The following is a 26916-nucleotide window of genomic DNA, read 5'->3' on the forward strand; positions in this document are numbered from 1 at the left end:
GACTAAAGATAAGCTTGAAAAAGACCAAGATCACAGTCTAGGCAACGTGAACTATAAAACTAGGGTTTCCCCCTCTTTTTAATAGAGAGAGAGAGGGAGAGAGAGAGAGATAGAGAGGGAGGGAGAGGGAAGGAGAGGGAGGGAGAAGGAGGAGAGGTAGATAGAGAGAGAGGTATTTTTGATAAGGCATTGCTGTTGTGATCCTCTGCCCCACCCTCCCAGATAGCTAGGATTACAGGTATGTGCTACTGAGCTAGCCTGTTCAGACCGACCCACGATCTGAGCCCAGGCCTCCCATGTGGCTTCAGCCTGTGGCTTCAGCCTGTGCAGTGGTGACTCCATGTTTGTCCCACAGCCACTGGACTGAAATATGTTTTTTAACCAAACAAAGCTAATGATAACTTCCATCGATTATGCCACTTTGAAACACACTTTCCATTGATGTAAGATGCGAAAGTGTATGATGTGTTCTTTTTAAGTATGCATTTGGAAAGATTTTTATTTCAATTATTTTAACTAAGTAGATAATTCATGTTATTTATTATGAAAGGCACTAGGAACTTTGGGACCTTCTTGAGCTATTTGGTCTTAATTTTTTTAAAAAAAAACAAATTATTTTAGGGACCAGCAGTTAGCGTAATTGCTATGTTGCTGGACTCCCATGTAGTCGACCACGGTTTGCATCCTGGACCCAGTGTCTTAAAACTCATGCTGGTTGTGTGTGCGTGCATGCCTAAGATCCCAAGAGGAGAATGGAGGAGAAGGGATTGCGGCGTGGCCATCCCCCTAGGGGGTGACTTTCTCTCTCTCTGTCTCTCTGTCTTTCTGGCGCGTGCACGTGCCCTATAGCAAAAACCTCTCTCAAAAAAAATAAAGAATTATTTTATTTAACTTTGTTTATTTTATTTATTTATTTTTAATTTGACCAGAGAGGAACAGAGTGAGAGAGAGAGAGAGGGAGAGAGGGAAAGTGAGAAAGCCAGTCGCCAGGTCCAGGACTTGAACTGCAGTCAGTTATGTGGGAGTCCCAGGCCCTTAACCACCACGCCATCTGCTGGCCCCTCGGTCTTCATTCTTAACCACAATAGTTCAGCTGTACAGCAAAAGTGATTTTGTGTATTTTCCTCTTATTTATATTTTGAAGCAAGAGTTCTCTAATCTTGTCAGCAAAACTGATTGGAAGTCACACTTCTTATTTCAGGGAAGCAAAAGTAAACTTTTTTTTTTTAATTGCTAGAGACATATCTACCTGTCAAAGAGAGGAAGAGAGATAGTGAGAGAGAGGGAGAGAGGGAAATGCATCGTCCTGCTGGGATGTGGTCATGATGCAGTTTCTTCTCCATTTCTCTATACTGGATTTGGGGCATGCATACACATGCCAAGCATGTTTTTTAAGCTGCTAGGCCTGGCATTTGAACCTTAGTCAGCCATGTGGGATCCAGCTCCCTTAACCAATAGGCAGCAGGGCTGTCCCCCTGAGTTTTTTATAGCTGGGATTTTTCTTTCTTCCTTCAAGAAAGATTAAGGAACTACCACAAACTTTCAAATTCTAGTTACAAACATAAGTAGGGTTAAATGAGTAGGATATGGCCTTTAGGCACATTTTCACGGCAGTAGGACAGTAGTTCTCGGGGTTTTGCTCTCCGATGTATAGGGAGGACTTGTGAAGATAGAGTGGTGCGCCCTGTCCTCAGGACTTCTGACTTAGTACATGTAAGACTGCATTTTTAACAAGTTCCTGGGATGCTACAGCTGCCCGTCCAGGAGCCACACTTGGAGTGTCACTGTAGTAGAGCATCATGGGTAAGAGCAGGGATTTCTGAGTAGTTAGCCAGACCTAATGGAGTTCAAGTCCCGATTCTGTCTTTTACCTGCTTATCATGAACAAGGTACTTAACCCCTCTTACCTTGAGTTTCCTTATATACGAACTGGATACAATAATAACACATTTCCTCATGGGGTTACGGGAAGATTCAGTAAGATAATACATATAAAATTCTTAGTGCAGAGGCCAGCAGGTGGTGTGGTGGTTAAGGTGTTGGACTCCCACATAGCCAGCTCTGGTTCGAGTTCTGGACCCAGCGACTTGAAAAATCACACTGGGCGTGTGTGTGTGTGTGTGTGCTCAAAATCCTGAGAAGAGAATGGAGGAGAAGGGATTGTGGTGTGGCCATCTTTCCCGAGGTGGGCGAGGTTGTTCTTACTTTCCCTGTCTCTCTTTATCTCTCTCTGGTGAGTGCATGCACCCTGTGGCAAAAAAATCAAAACAAAAAAACAAACCTGAAAAAATTTTTTAGCGCATATTGGCACCAACTATAAGAGTTGGTAACATCATCCATATCATCATCCCAGTATTTATTATAAAGTTGTATATAGCCTTTTAAGCAATTTTGCAAAGCTTCTTTGATACATGTACCAAATAATAATGTTGAGGATAACCAGAAGGGAGACTATCCAGCACAGGCAAGAACCAGAAACCATGTGTATCAAACTAGACTTGCACAATAGTAGTTGACATTGACTAGCCACATATGAGATGAACAAAATTCAGGTACTTTAACAAAGTCATAAAACCCTGGAACAGTTGATGGAAATCAGTGAGATAAGGTGAGGATAATCTGGGGGAGGTATTTGGTAAGCTGACTCTAAAGAACCACAGCATCTCAGGGTTGGGAAAGACTTGTCATATATAATAGTTTAGCTTTATAACCTGCCCATAGTCTTCAGCGTCTACCCACCTGTTTCTGTTAACAATGACATTACTATTTTTTGAGAAAATTGGTTTCATTATGGCACAACTTTAATTGTTAAAAGCTTTTCAGTTGAGTGAAATTTGTACTTATCATGATTTTTATCCAATTCTTCCATCTGCAGCAACAGAGAACAATTGAGCTAAGCAGAGCTGTAGGAGTTTACTCTGGGCAACCTAGTCTCTGAGCTAGTGATCTACTGGGAACTGGTAAAACTGTGTACCTTACATGATGAGATCATCTAGGTTGGCCTCACAACAATTTCTCCCTGGGTTCTAGGGAGAAAATTTGCTTGGTGACTCAGCTAGTGAGTTATAAAGTGGGAAGTGCTATAGTCCACTCCAGGGCTTTCCCCCCAAGAGCTTCTCAGATATTTTATGAGAGCTCTCAGGTCTTCCATTATCTTCTCCATGTCTTCAGTGTCCTCTTCCCATATGGTTTGTAGGATCTTTGTTTCAACCTACTTTGGGAACTCCCTCTGATTTGTCTGTGTTTTAAAAGGTATTGTATTCAGGATAAAACCCAGTACCTAAAGTCTGGCCAGCACAATTTTGTTTTAGTAGAAATTTAGAAACAACTTTTTTTTTTTGCTTTAGCGTATGTGCACTTGCTGGAGAGACAGAGAGACAGAAAGCAAAATCCTTCCAACTCCCCAGGGGGATGGCCATGCCCCAATGCCTTCTCCTTTATTCCTCTCTCAGAATCTTGGGCATGCACACACATACATACACCTGATGAGTTTCAAGTCACTGGATCCTGAACTTGAACAGTTGACCATGTGAGAGCCCAGTACCTTAACCACTATGTAACCTACTAGCCCTGAAACAACTTTGCTTAGAAGGAAAATGAAATATCAATTTGCATGGGCTCTTATACCACCTTCTACGTTCCATGTTTTTCTAAAGTCAGTGCTATCACGTGTTTTTTTTTGTTTGTTTGCTTCTGAGTAAAGCTCTCAGTAGAATCAATTTTATTAGTATCTTTAAGTTTCCTTCCCCCCTACCCCAGGGTTTTGCCATAGGGCACGTGCATTTGATGAAGGGAGACAGAGAGGGAAAGTGAGAAACCCCCCCAGGGGGATGGCCATGCTGCATTCCCTTCTTCATTTTTTCTGGGATTTTGTGTATGCACACACATGCATCTAGTGTGTTTGAAGCCACTGGATCCAGGACTCAACTGCTGTTGGCCATGTGGGAGTCCAGTGCCTTAACCACCATGCCACCTACTGGTCCCTGTTCACAGCACCTGTTTTTGATCTTGTTAAGACCCATATAAGAAAATCTTTTCTGGGGCCAGATAGTGCAATAGTAAGACGCAACACTCTGGGAGGCTGACCCACATGGGAAGATTCTGGAGTTGCTTCTTTAGACTTCCCTAAATATGCCAGACATGATGTCTGTTAACCGAACGTGGCAGTGGATTCTATTGAGGGTGCCAGTCTCTGTCTCTCTCCCTCTTTCTTTCTCAAAAAACCCTTGCTCATGAAGGAAATATATAAAATAATCTTAGGAAAAAAGAAAATCTTCCCTGAAAGACTGTTTTTAATAAGCAGAGTCTAGATATTTTTCACATATTTATTCCATTTTGTTTTTCTGATGGAGACAGTATTTGTGTCCTGTAAATATATGAGACTTAGGCGGTCAACAAAATTATTAGACCCATGGAAAGTTGTTACAGTCTTTCGGAACATTTAATGACAGCCCACTTTGATCTATGTTCCATTGCTGCTAAAATTGGCATTTGTGGGGCAGAAAAGCTTTTATTTGGCTTGATAACCGGTTGCTGTTGCAGAGTCAGGGGATTCGAGTCATTATTAGAAAGCACATGGAGGGGGGCAGCTATGATCAGAGTCAGCTACAGACTGTATTTTCCCTTTGAAGGCATTCCCAATTTTTCTGTTTCAAGATCCTATAATGACCAACAATCCTCTAGTGTTGCACAGGCAGAATAAAATTAGGCCGAGAACAATCTAGGAAGACACCTCATGGTGTCATGCCATTTTCCCATTAGTCATTGCTTAACCAGACAAGTCAGCGTACTTCCCTCAGATAGATCACATGAGCTATTTGTTCTCTTTACTTACCAAACAGGTAAGAGTAAAGATAGAATTTACAGGTACTTTGAAACACACTTTCTCCGCTCTTCAATTTGATGGAATTAAATAGATTTTCTATAATTTTCTTGACTTTCTAAAGTCAAATGAGTCATTGGAAAGTGTTTTTTAAAAAAATTTTGCTAGAGGGCATGTGCGCTTGCCAGTGAAAGTCAGAGAGAGAGAGACAGAGAGAGAAAGAGAGAATGGAGGATGAAAAAGTACCCCACCATTGGAGACAATCACATCACAATCCTTTCTCTTTCATTTTTATTTTGGGATTTTGGGCGCACACACACAAGTGCCCATTGTGTTTTCAAGTTGCTGGGTCCAGGACTTAAATCGCCTTAATGACCATGCCTCTGGATGGTACTGGAAAGACTCATTTTAATGGGTTCGTTTTCTGTGACTTTATTAGTTACCATTGCAGAGAAGTGAAAGCCGTTGATAATTTTTGTTCATACAGCCCTTGGTCTCCCTTCTAACTCTGTTTCTGTTCCTGGCTTTCTTGTCAGTTTATAAAGATGTTCACTGGACTGAGCACTTGTTTGACTATTCTTTCTGATGGATTGGTTGGTTCCTACTAGCATCATACTTTCTGCTCTTCAAAATGATGGATAGCATTTATCATACTTGATCAGTGCCTTCTTGAGACACTTCTTCCCTTGGCCCCCAGGATATCAAGCCCACTCTGTCTGCCTCCACCACACTGGCCACTCCTCAGTCTCTTGGTACTTGCCTCTGCATCTCCCCAACTTCTAAATATTGCAGTGTGCCAGGCTCACACCTCAGACTTGACCCCTTCTCTGTCCACCGCCACTTGCTTGCTGATCTCATCTACTCTCATAACTTTAATACTTGGTTAATTGGTGCCTGACCCTTCACCTGATGCCCATTCTCACATATCCAGTGGTCTACATGGCATCTCCTCTTGGCTGTCTGACTTGGCTGTCTAACAGATGCTTTATTCAGTCCTATGCCCTACTGCAAATAATTCCTGCTCAAGTCTTCAGTATCTCAGTAAATAACAATTCCATTATGGACTCTGGACAGTACACATGACATCCTGGTATCTTATGTAGGTCTCAATTTCTTATACCCCAAGTCCAATTGTTCTGTAGTTCTAACTTTAAAATATCCCGAATTTGACTATTTCTGAGCATACCTGTCATAACCAGCCTATTCCAAGGTACCATTGTCTCTTATCTGGATTGTTTTGACAGCCTGTATTCTGTTTCCTTGCTTCCACTCTTGCTCCATCTTTCTCCATCTAGAAGCTGTTAGATTGTCAGGAAAGTCATGACGTGTTTTTCTGTTTTTCTATGCAAAAATGTGTCGTGACTTTCTCAATGATCCAGTATAATTACTGAAGTAGAAGGAGAATGAGGAAGAGGATAACACTTACGGCTCAGGTCACTCCAGTGACTTCCTCTCTTACCCGTGTGCAGCCTCTGAATGGTTTGCCTCTACCCCACCTTCCCCTGTGCTCTGATTCTCCTGCTAACTAGCTCTGTTTCCTCTAGTGGCCTTTTTCCTGCTCCTCAAGTATGCCAGAGACACTTGTAGCTCAGCACTTTTGCATCTTCCTGGGTTGCTTGACCCCCATGGCTCCTCATAACCTCTAACTTTTCTTTTAGATTCCTCCTTGAAAGTCACCTTCTCAGAGAGGCCTTCATGGACCACTCTATATAAAGTAACAACCTCTTTTCCCAAGCCTGTCTGTAATTGCTTCATTTTTCTTCATCAAACTTATTACCACCTGGCATTTTTATATAAATTTGAATTTGTTTCAGTAGAAGCAAATGAAGGGCAGGGATTTTTGTCTGTTTTGTTTACTGCTGCATATCTGACCTAGGACAGTATCTCACACATAGCATATATTCAGTAGATATTTGCAGCATAAATAAACAATTGTCATCTGAAATAAAGTTATTTAAAAAGTAGATCTGAAAACAATGTATGTATGGTCTTAGCACAGAATTAAGTTGGCATGTCAATGGAAGAGCCCAAATAAGACTTTTGCATAGATAAGCTCTTAATGTATGATAAGATATTATCACTCATTTAATGGGATATTTTCTTTCTAGAGATCAACAGACTTTTTCTGCAGAGGAAGATAGTAAATAGTTCCACATTTAGGCCACTGTCACAACTTTTGTAGCAATTGCTATAGAGAACAGAGCCATAGACAATACTTGAATAAATATGATTAGATTTGACCCCTGGGCAGTTTGCCAAAACTTCGATTATTAGATCAATAATATACAATTTCGTTGGAGTAGTGATTTTTGTATATTTTCTTTACTGATGGAGTATGTAGAAAATTCTTATTCACTGATGGATGTATGTAGAACATTCTTGTCATGGAATAGGAACTTAATGAAAATTGTTGATTTCAACTCAAAATGACTGTTGAACATACTAGTGTTTGGAGGTGAAATGATCTCACATCACATAATAGCAATCGATGCAATAGACTTTATAGCTAAATGTTAAAAACTGAACAATAAAAATGGTTGGACACATGGATGAATATTTATTTGTCTTTGGATGGGAAAAATCTTTTTAAGCATAAAAGCAATGGATGAAATTAGCTAAAGAAATTCATCAATATTTCACATTTGAAAATTTAATATATATGTTTACTATGTAAAGTACATAAAAACATCATGAATAAAATAAAAAATATCAAAATGGAAAAATTTACTATTTCTAAAAAGGGTAATAACCATCACATAAACAACTGTACAGCTTAGAATGTTAGTGTTAGTATTTTCCTACTAGTTAGAAAAATACTAACAATCTAATTTTAAAAATGGACAAAACCAGGCATTCATGATTTATAGAAGAGGGAATAAAAGTAGTTAATAAACCTCAGAAGGACTGTTCAGCTGTTCATAATATTTTAAAAATACGAAGGGAAATAAGATCTGACTTTCACTAAAAGTACTCCAAATGTTGTAAGAATGAGAAAACACTAAATTTTGGTGATGGTTGAGGGTCTGCATTTGCGTACTTGATTGATGAGAGTACAATTTTATGCAGTCTTTCTGGGAAGCATTTGGGTAATGCATTAACATTTTTTTCATATATTTTTAATGTGTCAAGTAATTTACCTTTTCAGAATCTGTCCTTGGGGAATAATTAGCAGTGCTATCAAACATTTATGGTCAAAGAAGTTCAACATACCTTTACAATATTATACAGTAGGAAATAGCTTGAATATTTAATAATCAAGAAATTGTGTAACTATGATGTATAAGACGGATTTTAGAGTCACCGAGATTAGTTTCTGAGATTTTCTTAGTGTGAGAAATGCTAATGTTGAGTGTTAAATATAAAGTAGAGGATACGAAGTTGATTATTCAGAATGATTTCAATTAAGTAAAATGTATGTGGCAGAGCACACAGATTAGAAGAGAAGATGCCAAACATTTTAATCACATGGTTTACATGAATTGTAGGATTATGGATAATTTTTGTTTCCTATTTTCTATTTTTCTGTATTTTTCAGTTCTTAAAATTAACCTATGTTCGGGACTAGCAGGTGGTATGGTGGTTAAGGTGCTGGGCTCACACATGGCCGACTGTGGTGCAAGCTCTGGATTCGGTGGCTTGAAAATCAGGCTGGGTGTATGTATAGTGCATGCGCAAAATCCCAAGAGAAGAACGGAGGAAAAGTGATCTGTCTCTCTCTGGCGAGTGCATGTGCCTTGTGCCATAAACCTTTTAAAAAATGAGCATATATTGATGTTTTCAAAGTTAATTTTTTAAAAGATGAAGTTAGAACTCTGTGAAAGCCTATTGAGTATATGAGCAGATGATTTACAGAAAAAAGTTTAGAAAACAAAAGTTTGGAAAAATTGTGAGTTTACAAACAAAGCAATGTAAATTAAAGTAAAAATGAGTACCACCTCAAGTGTTTACAAGAACATTTTTACCATCTTTGAGGAATGTTAAAATGATCCTTAGGATGGTATGCCTTGGTCTGTATGATCAAAATTATGTTTGGCTCCAGTGCTGCCCTGCCCTGTAGTGGTAGCCACTTACCCTGTGACTATTTCAATTATTTTCATTTTTAAATTTTGTATTTTTTTTTCAGTTTTTTGCTATAGTGTGCTCATGCTTGAAGGAGAGAGGCAGACAGAGAGCGAGCGAGAGAGGGAAAGTGAGAAATCATCCTCTGGGGGATGGCCACACCAGAATCCCTTTTCCAGTCTCCTCTCAGGATTTTCGGCACACACACACCTGTGCCTACTGTGATCTTCAAGCCATTTGGTTCAGAACTTGAACGGCGTAGTTGACCATGAGAGGTCCAGATCCTTAACTTGAGGCGTGATCATGTCTCATGTGGGAGAGCCAGACAGAGACAGAGAGACAGAGACATAGAGACAGAAAGCGAGAAATCACTCCCCAGGGGGGATGGCCACGCCACAATCCCTTCTCCTCCATTCTCCTCTCGGGATCTTGGGCACGCACGCACATGTGCCCGGCGTGAGTTTTAAGCCACCGGGGCAGGACGCGAACTGTGGTCGACTACATGGGAGTCCAGCGACATAGCCATTATGCTAACTGCTGGTCCTGTGGGAGTAGTTTCTTTCTCTCCCTTTTTTCTCCATCTCTGTTTCTCTCTGATGAGCACATGTACCCTCTGAGCCAGAAAAACACAAAAACTGAATAAAGGCTCTCAGAGAGAAGACTTTTAAAAAAAAAAAATTTTTTTTTTTTACTTCCCTGTTCTAACTCCTAGTCCAATGTTTAGCATTAATTTAATAATTTCTGTCCCTATGCGATAAGCCATGAAATTTGACAAACATATAGCAAAATCATCTGGAAATACAAGAGGACAAATATTTCAAGAGGTAGATTTTTTTTCTTGGGAAAGACAATAATTGTGGATTAGTTTTTTCTTATTTATTATTTAATTTGCCAGAGGGCACATACACTCCCCAGAGAGAGACAAAGTAAGAGGGAATGTGAGAAAGCACTATTCCCCCCAAGAGAGAATGGCTATGCCACAGCTCCTTTTTTGCATCTCTTTCCTGTAAGGATTTTGGGCCAGCATGCATATGGGCCTAGTTTATCTATCTAGCCTCTGGGTGTGGGACTCAAATGGTTGGCCATGTGAGATCCAGACACCTTAACCATCAGGCCACTGCATGGCCCAAGACTTATTTTCTCAAGTTATAAAACACATTATAAATTGAGAATCATTTTGTTCTTATGGAGTTAAAATATTTTTAAAAAATTGATGGAATCGGGAACCAGCAGTTAGCGTAATGGCTATGTCGCTGGACTCCCACGTAGTCGACCGCGGTTCGTGTCCCGGACCCGGTGGCTTAAAAACTCACGCCGGGCACGTGTGCGTGCGTGCCCAAGATCCCGAGTGGAGAATGGAGAAGGGACTGCGGCGTGACCATCCCCCCTGGGGGGTGATTTCTCGCTTTCTGTCTCTATGTCTCTCTCTGTCTGTCTGGCGAGCGCACGCGCCCTACAGTGAAAATCTCTCCAAAAAAAAAAAAATTGATGGAATCATAATGGGATCTTTAAAAAGTTTAAAGAAAATGTGTGTTATGAAAAAGCTACGTGGATGTCAGAATTTTTTGCACCCAAATAAACTCATACTTCAGTTTCATTTTTCTGCAAATTTTTTGAAGTTCTCTGATAGTAGAGATTTGAGGACTCATTTAAATAATTACTGGTGACACACTAGACCACAAAACTTAAGTAACCTAAGAATGAGGCAAGAAATTACCTTGCAATAAATGGAGGACAATTGAATATCAGTATGGAACAAAAGTAATCAGAATCCATAAGTCAAGTTGCCTACAGCAGGAAATTCTAGGTGGTTTAAAGAGTTAAAAGTAGAATAAAAAATGTACAGACTATCCTTTTCTTTTATAGGAGAGATTTTTCTTCTCTATATTAAATGATAATAAAAACAAATAATACTGCCTGAATGTTAAAAAATAGTTTATACAATGAAATGCAATCAAATAATCATTCCAAATAAAAAGCCAGAATATGAATATACACATGATAGGACAACTGAAAAGCATTTATAAACAATATGTTGAACTGATACATAACATGCAGTCATTATCGAGGTTTTTGGAAAGTGGTTTAGAAGGTTTGAATTGCTTGTGCATGATGGAATAAGGAATGAAATGATTACATGAAAAGCGCCCAGTCCTGGGCTCCATAGCACCCTGAGTGGTTGAGTGCTGTTTGGAGGGAGTTGGATCTCACATACGCAAATATAGTTTGAATCTCAGTCCTGGAAGCTTGAAATACACATCGTGCATGTGTGTGTGTGTGAGCGTGTGCCCAAGACCCCAAAAGAATGGCGCAGTGGAGAAGGGATTGCACATGACCATGTAGGGTGCTTTCTCCCTCTGTTTCTCTCTCCTACTCTTTTTCTCTCCCTTTCTTTTTGATGAGCACATGTCCCTCTGGCAAAGGAAAAAAAAGAAGGTGTCCTTTTTAACAGCGTAAGAAGTGCAAAGTAACTTATAGGTATTAGTAAATAGGCAAAAATGATTATAATTTACAGGTACATCTATCAGTTTTCTTAGGAAGTACATGAGCCGCTCCAGAATGTGGGCACGGTTAAAGGAACAGGAAGGAGTAGGACAGCACCCAGGACTTAGACTACCTCAGTGCCTGGAGGAGAAAGAGTGAGGCAGCAGGACTGGGCCCAAGAACAGTTTGGAGCAGTGAAGAAGGGCTCAGGTAGAAACTTCCCAGAGACATCTCAACAAGGAGAGGAGGTGCAGACCAGTCAGAGGTACAGTGGGAACCGACTTCTTTCTCATCCACTCTATGATGTCCTTCCAGTGCCTCACCTTGGCTGAACCCAACCAAAACCAGAAGCAAGAGTTAACAGGTGGTAAGGAAGGATAATCCTACATATCCATGGTGGTTTGTTGTTAGCGCTGTGCAGGTGTTGTTTTAGAAGATCTGCCCAGCAAGCCATATTAAATGATCTGCCTACCCTCATCTGGTAATTCCTCCTTAGTGAAATACACCCCAAAATCTGAAAGTAAAAATAGTAATTTTTTTAACAACTTTATAATAGAAAAAAAAAAAAGAGGAAACCCCATAAAAGACTAACAAGAAGGAAATTCTATGAAAAGAAAATGATTCATAATTTTAGTAATGTGTACCTCAACTCACTCCAAAAATGGATTAAAGCATACTGAAGCATTAGAATGAAAGAATAAATGTTGTCTTTAAAAACAAGAGTTTAGATAATGGCAGTGCATAAAAATCTTTTATAGGAAATAATGTTGTGCTGATAGATGAAAAATTTTAAAGTATATATGCTACACATAAAAAGATTTAATGAATACTAAGTTTATCTCTGCCATTTCCAATCTAAATTGTAAAAAGACAATAAAAATAAATAAAAGACAGGATAAAGAAATATTTCTATTTTTTAGGGTTTTTTTTTTTTTTTAAGTTTTGAAAAAAAAAATTTTTAAGAGAAATTTTTGGTATAGGGCATTACGCTTGCCAGAGGGATAGAGAGACAAAAAACAAGAAATCACCCCTAGTGGGGATGGCCAAACTGCAGTCCCTTCTCTTCCATTCTTCTCTTGGGATTTTGGGCATGCATGTCCACATACCCAGCGTGAGTTTTAAGCTGTTCGGTCCAGAGCTTGAACTGTGGTTGGCTATGTGGGAGTCCAACAATGTAACCATTACAACATCTGCTGGTCACAAAGTTTTGAAAGATTTTACTAAGAAAAATTACTTCCTTCATTTCTTAGCTATCCATGAAATTACAGTGTAGGATGCAAGATGAGAATGTTATCATTCATATGGGGCAAAAAAGTCATGAAAATATTTGAATTGCATATCCAAATAAACTGAGGAGTAAGTTCCATATAGTTTTGGATACACAGATGTTTTATTATCCATGTTTTTGAGAGATGTCTTTATCTAGAAATAAATTACTTCGATTTAATTTTATTTATTTATTTTTTAGAGAGATTTTTGCTATAGGGTGTGTGTGCTTACCAGAGAGACAGAAAGTGAGAAATCACTCCCCAGGGGTGATGGCCATGCCTCAATCCCTTCTCCTTCATTTCCCTTTCGGAATCTTGGGCATGTGTGCACACACACCAGGTGTGAGTTTTTTGTTTGTTTGTTTGTTTGTTTTTTTGGAGAGGTTTTTCACTATAGGGCGCGTGCGCTCGCCAGACGACAGACAGAGAGAGACAGAGAGACAGAAAGCGAGAAATCACCCCCCAGGGGAGATGGTCACGCCACAGTCTCTTCTCCTCCATTCTCCTCTCAGGATCTTGGGCATGCACGCACACGCGCCTGGCGTGAGTTTTAAGCCGCCGGGTCCGGGACGTGAACTGTGGTCGACTACGTGGGATTCCAGTGACATAGCCATTACGCTAACTGCTGGTTCCCACCAGGTGTGAGTTTTAAGTCACCAAGTTTGGAACTTGAACTGTGGTCTTCTATGTGGGAATGAAGTGACATAATCATTATGCCATCTGCTGGTCCCACAAATTACTTTTATTCATCAACTAAAAGCCAAATTTCTGGGTAGTTCTTTGGCCAGTATCCAGTTGTAAGTAATTACTGTAATCGTCCAGTGAGACCGCACAGTGTGGTGTGAAATGTCACTGGACAAGTAAGAAGGTTATTGGGTTGGCTGGAGCAGAATCGATCTGTCACCTATTTAACATTAAGATATTTTTGAGTCTACATATCAGAAAAGTTCACTGTAAAATCCAGTACTAAAAAGATACTAAAAGAAATCCATCCTAATTTATATCTATTATAAGAAAATCAAATTTTATTAGTTCTAGGATTACATCAAATTTTAATCCCAGATTGAATATCCCACAAATAGAGCCTAACTCCACCCTTAACTTAAAATGAAATAAGAGTCCTTAGTTTTTTATTTTTGGAGAGGTTTTTGCTATAGGGTGCGTGCGCTTGCCAGAAAAACGCAAAGAGACAGAAAGCAAGAAATCACCCCCCAGGGAGGATGGCCACGCTGCAATTCCTTCTCCTCCATTCTCCTCTTGGGATCTTGGGCATGCACGCACACACACCCGGCGTGAGTTTAAGCCACTGGGTTCAGGACTTGAACCACAGCCGACTACATGGGAGTACAGTGACATAGCCATTACGCCAACTGTTGGTCCCCTTAGTCTTTTTTTTTTTTTTAATTGAGCATCATGTATGTGCCAGGCATTGTGCTATATACCGGAAAAATAACTAGAAAATTATATAATTTGACTTAATTTATTTCCCCATATTTCACTGTTCCCTAAAATAATCCTATGATAATAGATACAGTAAGAACTTTTCATTTCTAATAGAACAGCAGGTAATTTTTCATTTAATAGATGAGGAGTAAATGAATTGCCTAGATGGGAATTGACTTAGATACAAAACGACTGCCTTATTTTTCCTACTCCCTTTAATACGTGCTAGTATTAGAAGTCCTAGTTTCTAAATCAGAAAATGTTCAAAAAGGAGGTTTTTTTTTTTTGTTTGTTTTTTGTTTTTTTTTTTTTTTTTTTTTTTTTGTATGTGTGTGTGTGAATCTGTATGAAAGGTTTTACAGCAATAGCAAATTAAATTCCATTTACTTACTCTTTCGGTTAAGTACCTATTGAAAAGAAATAAAATTATATACAATTTAAGATTATCTAAGAACATATGGAACATGTGGCCACCATATTTACCCACCACAATTTTGTGAATATTTCAACTTTTGCTCTGTCCTGGTTTTTCATCTCGCACCTTCTGTTCTCTCTCCTTCTTCCTCTTTTTATCTTCATGTTTCTTTTCACCACCCAACTTTTTTGCATTTGTTTTTAATCATGTATCTTAGCTTTTGGAATTTGTCCGCCCTGACACACTTGGAAATTTACAGCTTAGCAAAATGACCAATTTCTGCCTCATTTACTTGGATGTAAAGATCAGGGCAAGAAGAAGGCTGTTCTTTTCTGGTCTGTCCCCAACTCTTGAATTGTCTCTTCATACTTGGCCTGCTCTGAGAAGAACACATACAAATGTATGTTTCCACGCTTCTGGGTACTTTGTGGATAAACATGTCAAGGTTGTTAAGGATTTCTGTTACCTTTCTCTTTTCTTCTCGACATACTTTCTGCATTTATATCCTCTAATTTGAGCCAACTAAAAACATTCATCACTGACAGTGATGGTTTCCTCTCTGATTTTCTCATGTTCAATGGGAAAATGTTTTCCAGCAAAGCCAAGCTTGGGGTGGAAGGAGAGATTGGCATGTTGGTGTATAAGAGGAGGGAGAAGCAGATCGGTGAAAAGAGGTTGGGGACTTTGGAAGAATTATGGTCCAAGGTAGAAATGACAAGCAAACCTGAAAGAGAAGCTACCTCAGAATGGTACAATTTTTATGGATTCCAGGCAGAAATGTTTCTATTCAAAGCAACTGTCAGAAACAGAGGAAATGTTACTGGCGAATATTTCAGGAACAATTTTAGAAGGTTCTAGTATTGAGTTATAATTCAAAGATGTGATAAAAACATATTGGGTTGTTTTATTTTCCTCGCCCAGGTCTGCAACACAACTACAGACAGGAAGCACGCAGACATTTTCTTGGAGAGGTGTGTGACTGAGTCAATAATGAGCATTGTGAGCGGCTTCTTTAATTCTCCTTTTTCAGACAACAGTACCAGCCTCCAGGTAATTTAAATAACAAAAGCATTCTGAGGCAAAGAAGTTATTTATCTTATTTGAGTAGGATAATAATCTTTTTTTTTCTAGTTGCCAGAGGGCATGTGTGTTCACCAGAGAAAGAGAGAGAGGGAGAGGGAGGGAGAGAGAGTGTCCCCAGGGGAGCATGGTCACACTGCCATTCCTTTTCCATTTCTCCATCCAGTTGGCATTTGGCATATGCGTAGGTGCGTTGTTCAAACCTCCTGACCAGGATTCAAACTGGTCAGCCATGTTGAATCTGGCTCCATTAACCTCTAGGCTTTGGGGTTGGCCCAAATCATTGATTTTCTATAGTGTCTGGCACAGTGCCTATCATGAATTGTTTAAACAATAAGTATTTGTTGAGTGCGATATTAAATAGCACTGAAACTCACAAGACCATATTGTGTTTTATTCGAATGAACCTTTCTGATAATGCAGATACTACATCGGTAGTGTTGATGGTGTCTGAGTATTCTGCTTCTTTTTTTAGACACATCAGCCAGTCTTTATTCAGCTGCTGCAATCTGCCTTCAGAATTTACAATTGTACCTGGCCAAACCCAGCACAGAAAGCCTCAGTGGAGTCCTGCATTAGGACTTTGGCTGAAGTGGGTAAGTCTTATGTATTTATGTATGTATGTATTTATTTATTTTGGAGAGGTTTTGCTATAGGGCACGTGCGCTCACCAGAAAGACAGAGAGAGACAGAGAGACAGAAGGTGAGAAATCACCCCTCAGAGGGGATCACCACGCTGCAATCCCTTCTCCTCTATTCTCCTCCTGGGATCTTAGGCACGTGCACACACGCATGAGTTTAAGCCACTGGGTCCGGGACTTGAACTGGGGTCGACTATATGGCAGTTCAGCGACGTAGCCATTATGCTAACTGCTGGTCTCATGGGTAAGTCGTATTTTAACTTATTTTTACATTTGTTGAAGAAATTGAGCTTTTGACTAATTGGTAATACAAGCAACTTTGCAATTTACAACTTAATAGGAAAAAAGTATAGTTTCTATAAAGTTGAAGAGCAATGATCAGCAAATGATTCTGAACATTATGTGTTTTGGGTAGAGGAATATAATTATTTTATTTTGAAACTTAAATTTGACATTGCATACGGCTCGTACTTTCTTCGATCTCCATGAGATTACATTGTCTAGTATATAACCTGACTTTACGAATGCCTCCCTATGGCTGAAGGACTTTTTGAGGGTTAAATGTAGAAGCCTTTAGAAATTACAACTGAAGGGAAGGTTAGCAGATACTAGAAGAGTGTCCCATGGATTCCTTTCATCTGTGTGTAAGAGGAGGTTAATTAGAGTCATCCTGCCAGTGGCACAGGGGAAGAGGGGGAAAATAATCGATTTGGTTGGACTTAAAAGAAGAAAAGAACTTGAGCATTTTCTCAACTAATGGTGGTTCTTCAAGCTTTGGGAAAAATGCAGAAAACATAGCCTTCTTACAAAGGTACAACAGATTTTCACAGAAACACTCATTACGTTCTTGGACCATTGCTGAGAATCATTGTTTTCTCCTTTTATCTTTCCTCACATAAATAAATCTGCTATCAGAATGATCTTTCTGAAGTAAAAGTTCCTCTATTGGTTTAAAAATATCAGCACAAAGTCCCAGCCTTCAATAGCCCCCGTTGTCCAATAGATGGAGGGTAGATTCCTTGTTGTAAGATTTATGGCCTCCCTAGGTCCCCCCTCTTGTCCCATGTGACAGCAAACTGAATTACTGTGCTCCATACATTGCCCACACTGGAACTTCCTTTCTCTCTCTCTCTCTCTCTCTCTGTGTGTGTGTGTGTGTGTGTGTGTGTGTGTGTGTGTCTCCAGTTTCCTCCATTGCTGTCTCTCTGCATCATTTCCATTTCACTCAGGCCCAGCCATAATAGTGTGTGTGGCTGACATTGCCATTTGGTAGGCTGAGGCCACGTGGTATCCCAGGTTTGATTTTTGGCCAAGCCTAAAACCTGTGTGGTGGCACATGCTGTAACTTCTGATGCCTGGAAGACTGAGGGAGGAGACTTATGAGATAGTGTGACTCCATATGGAAAAAAAAAAGAAAGAAAGAAAAAGAAAAAAGAAAAAATGAGAGAAAATTTTTGTTTAAATTTTTTTTAAGTAAAAGCCATTTTGGGGGCTAGCAGATGGTGTAGCGGTTCTGTCGCTAAACTCCCACATGGCCAACCATCATTTGAGTCTGGACCCAGTGGCTTGAATATCATACTGTATGTGTGTGCATACATGTCCAAGATCCCAGGAGGAGAATGGAGGAGAAGGGATTGCAACATGGCCACCACTCCTGGGGGGTGATTTCTCACTGTCTCTGTCTCTCTCTCTCTGGCAAATGCACATACCCTAAGGTCAAAAAAACTCTTTAAAAAAAAAAGCCATTCTCGACTCCCCCATTTTCTCCCCATCTGACCATTTATATCTTTCTTTGATTTTGTATTTATTTTGTATTTTATAAAGCCAAAATTATAGAACATGTTTTTTCCAACAGAGAACTTTGCATTCTTTTGTCTGTTAAAAATTTCTTCCCTTTATCCTCCCACCAGCCTTTGCCACCCGCTCACCTTTTTCACAGTATTTTATCCCAGGATATATCATCAGAAGAACTTCTTTTCTTCCTTACGAGATTTTGAGGGACAACAACTAGGAAACACCTGTCAGAAGAGACATTGATAGATAGCTGTTACCTAGCATGAAATGGAAAAGCAAGTTCTGCTTGTGGGGATGAGGCACGTGTGTTTGGGGGGTTGATGGATGCTGTTAAAGAACATGGAACTGTGGTGGGACACGTCTAGAACTGAATGCTTGTGACGGGAAAGGGCTCTCACACCACCTCAACTGTACAGTGAGCGAAAATGTGGAATATTTAGACCAAGGAAAGACATCTAGGAGGGACAGGATGGTCACCTCCAACCATGTGAAGGTGGGAATGGGCTTCCGTCACAGGTTCCCAAAGACAGGGTCAGAAGTAATGTATGATAGCTGCCAGAGTCAGATTTCTGTCCTACCCCACAATAATAATTCACAGCGAGGACTCTTAAAACCTTGGGGTCACAATGGATTCTTCCTTTTGTTCACCACCAACATTAAATACAACAGCAGATTCTAGTGGTCCCACTTCCAGAATGTCTTTTTTTCTTTCTCTTACGTGTCACCTTGGTCTAAATCCATTGCACTGAATGTGGATTACAAAGCCTCCTCACTGAATTCCCATTTCTGCGTTGTCCCGCAGAATCTATGCTCTGCACCGTCGCTAGTTATATTAAATGCTCATGTCCCTCACCCACGTAAACCTCCCTTGCACTTAAATGTGGTGTTCTGCCATGTGCAGTGTGAGCACCTGTCAGCCCAGCCTCTCAGGAAGCTGAGGCAGGAGGCTCGCTTGAGTACAGGAGTTCTGGGCTGGAGTGAGCTATGCCCATCAGGTGTCTGCACTAAGTTTGGCATGAATATGGTGACCTCCTGGGAGTAGAGGACTGCCAAGTTCCGTGAGGAGAGGTGTACAGCTCAGTTAGAAAATGTGCACCCCCTTTACAGGCCCTTCGGCGTCAGAGCTTCCTCCAGTCCCACCTTTTCTCACTACTGCCCCATCTCCCCCATCTCCATTCCACCCACATTGGCCTCTTTCCTGTGTCTCATCGCACCAGGCCTTTGTTCACCTCCATTTCGATCTTCTTTCCCCCAACCGTCATCTGTCAGTTCGTTCCTGTCTATCAGATCTCAGCGTAAAGCCCAAGTGCACAGAGAGGTGTCTTCGAACACTCCCTATGTAGCGTCCCAACTTCCTCCCACCCCTTATCATATTATTCTACTCCATTTTCCTCTTAGCATGTATCCCTATTTGAAAGCATCTTATTTGTTTACTTACAGCTTCTTTGTTGTCTGCTTCCCCTATTAGAGCATCAACTGTAACCCCAAGGACTTCGCGTTTTCACTACTGGGGCCTAAAAGTGTCTGCTGCTGACGAAGCAGGGTACTAAGTGCTTGTTGACAGACAATGAGCTAGGTGTTTTGCAGATGGTATAATACAGTCTTAGAAAGGTTAAGGAACTTGCCCGATTAAGTAGTTGAGTTGGATTTGAAATTCAGGTTTCTCTGAGTATGAGGTTTATGCTTTATCACATTGTTCTTGAAGTCCCCTCTCAGGAAGCCCTAACATATAAACTAGAATGAGGGCATTTGGCTTGCTGATGGCAACATACAAAATTATAACAGATTTAAAGATCTAGTGGGCTTTTATTTGTGATTCTAGGATTAAGGAGCACCTCCTTCCATGAAATAGGGCAAGTGTTCTGATGAGCTGATCAGAGGAACTTGGTGTCATAGACAGAAAAGGGCTGAAGAAGGCAGAAACAGTAAATAAGAATCAATGGGTCATTTCAAAGTTGCTGATACTTTCTTTTTAGGGTTCAGACAGAAGGGACTTCCCTATGTCAAACTGGATCTCAGTTGACTGGGTGTTGTCAACCATCTTGTATACCAAAGAGAATACCATGTAAGGGGTGGGAAGGAGCTGGGACACTGCTGATGGGTGTTCTAAGACAGTTGATTGAAGCCTGGTGAGAGGCGCACACGAGTCTCCAGTTTAGTCAGAAAGCTATCCTGCTTTCTGAGTTCAGTTTGATTACATGGCACCTAGTGTGAATGACTCCATCGTGGTTTGGTCTGGCCTACTGGTGTCAAGTGCAGGAAGCTTGGCCAGAGCACTGGTCTTCCAGAAGCATGTTTAACTCTGGGTCGAGATGTGTATGAAGCTTTACAGCTCAGGTGCACAATCATATTTGTGTTTCGACAGCTCCTTAAAAATACACAGAGGCACTAAAATTGAACACAAGCATATTTGTAAGAGTTTACAGTATTAGAGAGAACAAAGGCTATCCACTTTTTACCTATAACAAAGTCAAAAAAGTACTTTGTTTCTAAAACAAATTGGTAAACACATTGCTGTAGATGTTAATATCAATTACAGTTACATTTGTGCAACATTTTATGTTGTAAAGTGCTCTCAAGTACATTAGCTCAACTGATGTATCATTATTAAAAATACTTCATTTTCTTTACATGAATACAAAGGCAGTAAAAATCAGCAGAGGCTTGAAGTCGGCAGTCAACTTACTGAGAGTGACGAGCATGAAGCCCAGAACTCCTGTACTCAAGTGAGCCTCCTGCCTCAGCTTCCTGAGAGGCTGGGCTGACAGGTGTTCACACTGCACACGGCAGAACACCACACGTGTTGGACAGTCTGGTGAACTGTTTGATGTGGGCCTGATTCTTAGCCCTGCTTTGTAGATGGCGACGTGAGGTCAGCAAGGTTAGACAGCTTGCTCAAGGTCTCCCAGGCAGGCAGGGGTAGGGCCAGGGTTTGAACCCTTTTAGACAGACATACTGACAGATACTTATGATGTTGTGTTTTCACAAATCAGTTTAAATAAACATGTTCCCTGTTTATACTCGTAAGATGAAAAATATGGTTTAAGATGGTAATTTAAGCTGTATGTGAAATAAATTCATGGTTTTCAAGTAACTTAAAAAAGCAGGCAAAGAACTAGTGAATTAGGACTAGCAGTTGGTGTAATGGCTATGTCACTGGACTCCCATGTAGTCAACTGCGGTTCGAGTCCTGGACCCAGTGGCTTAAATTCATGCCAAGCATGCATGTGTGCATGCCCAAGATCCCGAGAGGAGAATGGGAGAGAAGGGATTGCGGCATGGCCATCTCCCCTGGGGGGTGATTTCTCGCTTTCTGTCACTCTGGCGAGCGTACGTGCCCTATAGCAAAAACCTCTCAAAAAAAAGAGCTAGTGAATTAAGTTATTGGGAGTTTAGGAGTGGTCCTTAGTAGAAAAAGAAAGCTTCTTCTCATATATTTCTTGATCTTTTTTCTCTTGATTGTTTCTCCCAAAGTTCACTGCAATTTTATATATTACCATTACGTGTCTTGAAGATATGCTCCATTGTGAATTTATTATGTTCTGTTAAGTTTAGCTGGTAAAACTCTGTAAGCTTTTATGATTAAAGCCATAATTAATTGTGAATTTACCATATGTATCATGTTAGATTTTTTTCCTGATAAAAACTAAACTTTTAAGGGTCGAAATGCTTTTGAATTACTTGTATCTGTAGGAATTACCAATACTTAATCTCCATTGCTACACTTCCTTCTAAGTTATATAGGATTTGAAATTGACCAGAAGGGTATACATTCTTAAATGATAATAAGCACAAATGATCAAAGTTATTACACACAGGGGCCTAACTTCAATGTAAGGTATAAACAGCTTTATCATTCTCCATCCTAAAAGACATAAATGAAGCCTGAATGTAGGACCACGTAAGGGTGTAGACCTCTGCAATAAATGCCTACCATGGCGTTCACTGAGATCTGAGACATGTTAAGGCCATTTAAGGCCTTGTGAAGTTTTAAATGCATGTGGTCTTTTGCTGTTCCTCAGTTTCCTCATTCATATAAAACATAATGGCACATGGTAGAAATACTTTGAGAGAAAACATTCAAGAATTGCTTCCATCTTATTTCATTTAAAAAAGAATTTTGTTCCATGTGTTTCATAATCTTCAAATGATTTGGGGGGATTAATGTTGGGTACTTTGTTGGCAACACAATCTATTTTCCAAATGGAAATTCTGTAAAATATCTTTTACAAATGGTTTGAATAATGAACATTAATCTTCAAGCTGATTGTTCCCAAAAAATTTAAACATGTCAAGACTATTAACCCTTTGAGAAGAGAATGTCGGTCTCTCTTAACCAAACATATCTATTGTAATCTATTTTGGGTGCTGTAGTTGATTGAATAAAGAGTATAATGTACTATATTCTAAGATTACAGTTTTTAAAAACTATTATTATTATTAAATAAATCTGAATGAATTAGTAGAGAGGATAGTATCTTCTAAGATTTCTCACTTATAAATGCAGCTAAGTCACAATGATTCCTTATTATCTGAAAGGCATTCCATTTAGGAAAACTCAGCGTGTCAACCAGGTTTTTGACCTCGTTGAGTTTCCAGTACATTGTGTATAGATATAACATGTACTGAAATCACAAAGCAGGATAAAATTAAATGCTTTACCAGCCATGAAGTTATAGAGCTGGACATAATGCCTAGAACACAGCAGGTACACAATGTATGTTAATTGCATGACTAAAATAAACGAATGAGTATAAATGTATTCTTGTTCCATTATGTCACCGGCTGCATAATAGCCCATTGCACGACGGTATTACAGTGGATTGAGCCCTGTTTTTAGATATTTATATTGTTATCAATCATCTTGTATGCAAAAGAGAATAAGGTAAATACCTAAGTGTATACCTAAGTGTAGAGTTTTTTAGTTACTTTAATTTTAATAGATACTCCCTCATCCCACTAGCAATGAAGTATTATTTTCTTTAATAATTGCAGCATGCTAGAGTTTCAACAGTCTTATCATTAGCAATATTGTTATAGTTTTAATGCGTGTTTTTCTTTTCCTAGTGATTGAGTTATTAGTATTTCCTTTTCTGTGAACTGATATTTCTTGTGCTTTGCTTAGTTTTTCTGGTGGGTTATTTCTTATTGATAATTTGTATAATCATTTAGGTATTAAAGAAACAAGGCTTTGTCTATAAATAAATTTTTTTCTTGATTTATTTGTTGGCATGCTAAATTTTTTTAGTTTTCTTTTTTTAAATTTTGCTCAAGGAAGCATGCACTTGCTGGGTTGGGGGGCAGTGAGAAAGTACTCCCTATGGGGGAGGGCCATGCAGCAATCCTTTTTCTTCTACTTCTTTTTCAGAGATTTTGTGCATGCATGCATATGTGCCCAGTGGTTTGCCAGCCACTGTCTCCAGGACTCAAACCATGCAGTAGGCCATGTGGGACCCAGCCACCTAACCACCACTCCATTGGCATGCCCACTTCAGGGGTTTTTAGTTGTTCTTTCATCTTCACAATAGCCTGATCAGTCTGAGATGTTTTTTGAATTCCCAGGAGGAATTTTTATAGTTGTAGTTCATCTTTTGTTTTTGTTTTTGATGTTGCTGATTAAACATTTGAGCTATCTGGAATATATTTAGTTATAAGGTTATAGGGTATGGAAGCAACTTTTTTTCCTCCAAAAGATTAGTCAGGTATGGCAAGTTCAGTTCTTGAATAACCCATAAAAATCAGAAGCTTTATTCACTTTGAGGATTCATTGAAAATCCATCCAATATAGTTTAAGTACCAAACAGGAAAGATGCATTTTCTTTAATATTCTTCCTATTTAAAAACACTAGCTTTGGTACAAATGTATTCTGGATACTTTGTCATGGCCTAAAAAAGCTGCCATTCTCTGCCTGCCCTGCTACCCCTCCCTTGCACTCATTCTCATTCTATGGGTCTGTGCAGTAGGGCCCAAGTTTTCTAATTAACACTTCCTCTTCTGTTGCCATTTCCCCCTGCCTGTCAGTTTATCTATCGAAGCATTTTTTTTTCCCATGGCACATATCATTGTATTATATGTGTTCTCAGAGATTTTGGTTTGGCAGATAACATCAGTAATTCCATCCAATTAAAAAAATTTTTTTTACATAATATGCGATATGTAATGAATGATAATTAGAAGTAGACTTTGATTACATCTGAACATCACTGCAGAGACTTGTCACATCCAGAGAATTTTTAGGATTTTTAAGCCTCATTAGAAGGCTTTCCTAATAATCAAAAATACCGTGAATAAAGATGGCTCATTTTGGAGAAATAGTTATCTCCAGGCAGAGCTCTATAAAAGATAAGTGCATTGATAACAACCCATCCTCTCTCCTATTAGTATTTTAGGGACTCCACATACTCTCTGACAACTTGTCCTTAACTAGGTGGCATCTCAATTGCACTCTAACTTAGAAGTGAAATAGGAATAATTCTTTTTAAAAAACTTTAATGTGACCCTTTCTATTACAGTATGCAGTTGGAGTTAATGCCATAAGCCAGGGAATGACTGGCTAGGGTAAATTCATTAGCTCTTTCTTTCTGAGAGGCAGAGGGGCTAGGGAACAACTGAAAATCCCAAGAATACACCCTAGTTCACATTTTGATATAATATATATGCCAGATTTTTTCCAGCTTAATAAAAGTATGCTCAGTCTAAATTGTGTTTTTGGGTTGCATTTTAAATACATTATTCTAGTTATTAATGTTCTTGTATGTTAGAGCATTAATTCTTTTCTTAGTCACAATTTTCTTTTCAGTTTTAATTTTTAAACAATGGGAAGCTAAATTAGCATTGTCAATTTGGGTTTCAAATTAATATGTATGCTGTTTTGACAGTGCAGAGAATCTATTTCAAAGCATGTCTTTAGAGATATCCATAGTTTTTACAGTTCCCTGAAAAGCCTCATCATTAGCTACACATCTGAGTTATTGTAACTCAAATTTTCTTTTTCTCAGTTTCATAGTTAATTTCTTATATTGCCTAGAAATGGTCATTTAACCCTTGACTAGTTTACTTTTAAGCATGGAAAAGTAGTATATTTTAGTTTTGCTATGGAGCCTATGTGCTCACCAGGGAGAAACAGAGAGAGGGAAGATAAGAAAGCAACCCCACCACCCCAGGGGTGGTGGTGGTCACATTGCAATTCTTTCCTCTCCATTCTTTTCTTGGGATTTTGGGCATGGATGCACATGCACCCAGTGTGTTTTGTAAGATGCCAGGTTGGGGACATGCACCGTGCCTTTGGCCATGTGGGATCCGGCTGCCTTAACCACTATGCTATCCACTGGCTCCATGGTATATTTTACCTGGCTAATTTATACCAAGCGTGTGCCAAGACAGGAGACTAGCTGATACCAATTAAAGTTGTATCTGGGGGCTGGTGCTGCAGTAACACAGTGCTCTGTGAGGCCGACCCACACAGAAAAGTTCTGCGTTTGCATCTGGAGACCTCTCCGGATATGCTGGGCATGCATGGCATGCCTATGATCCCAGGCCGGCCGAAGCTGGGCGTGGACTGAGGCACCAATACCTTGTTGAAAGTGCTGTCTCTCTCTTTCTCTCTTCCTCTCTGTCTCTCTTCCTTATGGAAGAAGAAAAAGAAAAAAAAAACTTTAAAAATATATGTTAGAAAAAAAGTAGTATAGTTTGGGGTCAACAAACCATTCAGCAGAGATCGGGCTAGTGGAATCTCCTCCACATGGTGTGTCCATGGTGCTAGTTGTAGAGGAGTCTGTGGCACCAGATTCTAGAACACTCTGGGGCTAGGTGAAATTTTCCTGAATTTATGAATAAAAGGGCTTTGTTGTCAATAGCAGTTGCTTCCATTCAACTAAATTTCCACTGGTATCCTTCGAAAACTATTAATTGAGCATGTCTTTGTAAGCCATGTTCATAGAAACACTTATTTGATGTTCAGTCCTATCTAATGTACCTGATTTCTAAAGGGAAGATAAACTCTAATTCTTTTCCCAATGTATTATATTGAACCATTAGTGGAAATTTGATTTTAATATGTTTCGTGTAATCCCAAGTTTTTTCATTTTTGTTATTTTCGTTGCTTAGAAAAGTAACATAGAAGCAGCGTATTGTCTTCTGTTAGATTTTTGAATGTTTAGAGCAAACCCAGCTAAAGTGTGAAGCAGCCAAAAAGGATGAAGTTTTCTCCAGAATTTGATCAGGGTGCAGTATTAAGTGTTTATAAAACTATGTGCTGTTTGGCAGAGTTCAGGCTGTCTGTCCTTTGGATGGGACAGAAGTGCAGTTGCACTGCTGTGTGTGAAGGACATAAGCAGAGCCGTTGTATTCTTTGGAAAAGGGAAATTTTTCATAAATATTAGAAAAACATTCGCTAGGGAAATCTGGGCAGTGGTGCAGTTGTTTCAGGTTGTCTTGCAGCTGCATTTATTCTGTTAAAGCTGCAGCTTGAGGTCTTGTTTAGTTTGGTGCCCATTTCTGTGTTGACAGAGGAAATTGTCTATATATGTATCCAATTTCTTTTTATTCCTTTCTTCCTATTTTCATTTACTTAAAAGAAGTCTCCTGGTGACTGTCATTATTAACTTCAAATATGCTCCTTGTATTTCTGTTTCTTCATTTAACGACTCTAGATAATGGCTCTCCATACTGTGGAAAATAAGAAAAATTTAGTATATTTCCTTTCATTTTACCTTGTTTCTCTTGCTCCAATTTCTAATTATTGGTTTATAGATTATTGTCTTTCCATTGTTAGGATTTTTCTTCTATTGGTGTTCTATTTTGAAATGTACTTAAATCTTCTCTTATGGGTCGATAAACATTAAAAATAAATTACTAGAGCTTATGAATTTTGATGTATAAATATTTTTCACCCTTGGAATAACCACAGT

At 39.3% G+C, this 26916-nt stretch overlaps 1 protein-coding gene across 1 annotated transcript in view; it reads left to right on the top strand.

The window, feature by feature from the left end:
- Positions 1 to 26916, top strand: part of ITPR2 (inositol 1,4,5-trisphosphate receptor type 2) — a gene marked incomplete in the record, with an annotated part of 493922 nt that overhangs the window by 208990 nt on the left and 258016 nt on the right. The window contains 2 exon segments of the mRNA XM_006140313.2: positions 15413 to 15541; positions 16047 to 16167. Coding sequence (XP_006140375.2) covers positions 15413 to 15541; positions 16047 to 16167 — 250 coding nt within the window.

This window comes from Tupaia chinensis, unplaced genomic scaffold (genome assembly GCF_000334495.1).
Source record: "Tupaia chinensis unplaced genomic scaffold, TupChi_1.0 Scaffold000028_1, whole genome shotgun sequence".
Lineage (NCBI taxonomy): Eukaryota > Metazoa > Chordata > Mammalia > Scandentia > Tupaiidae > Tupaia > Tupaia belangeri.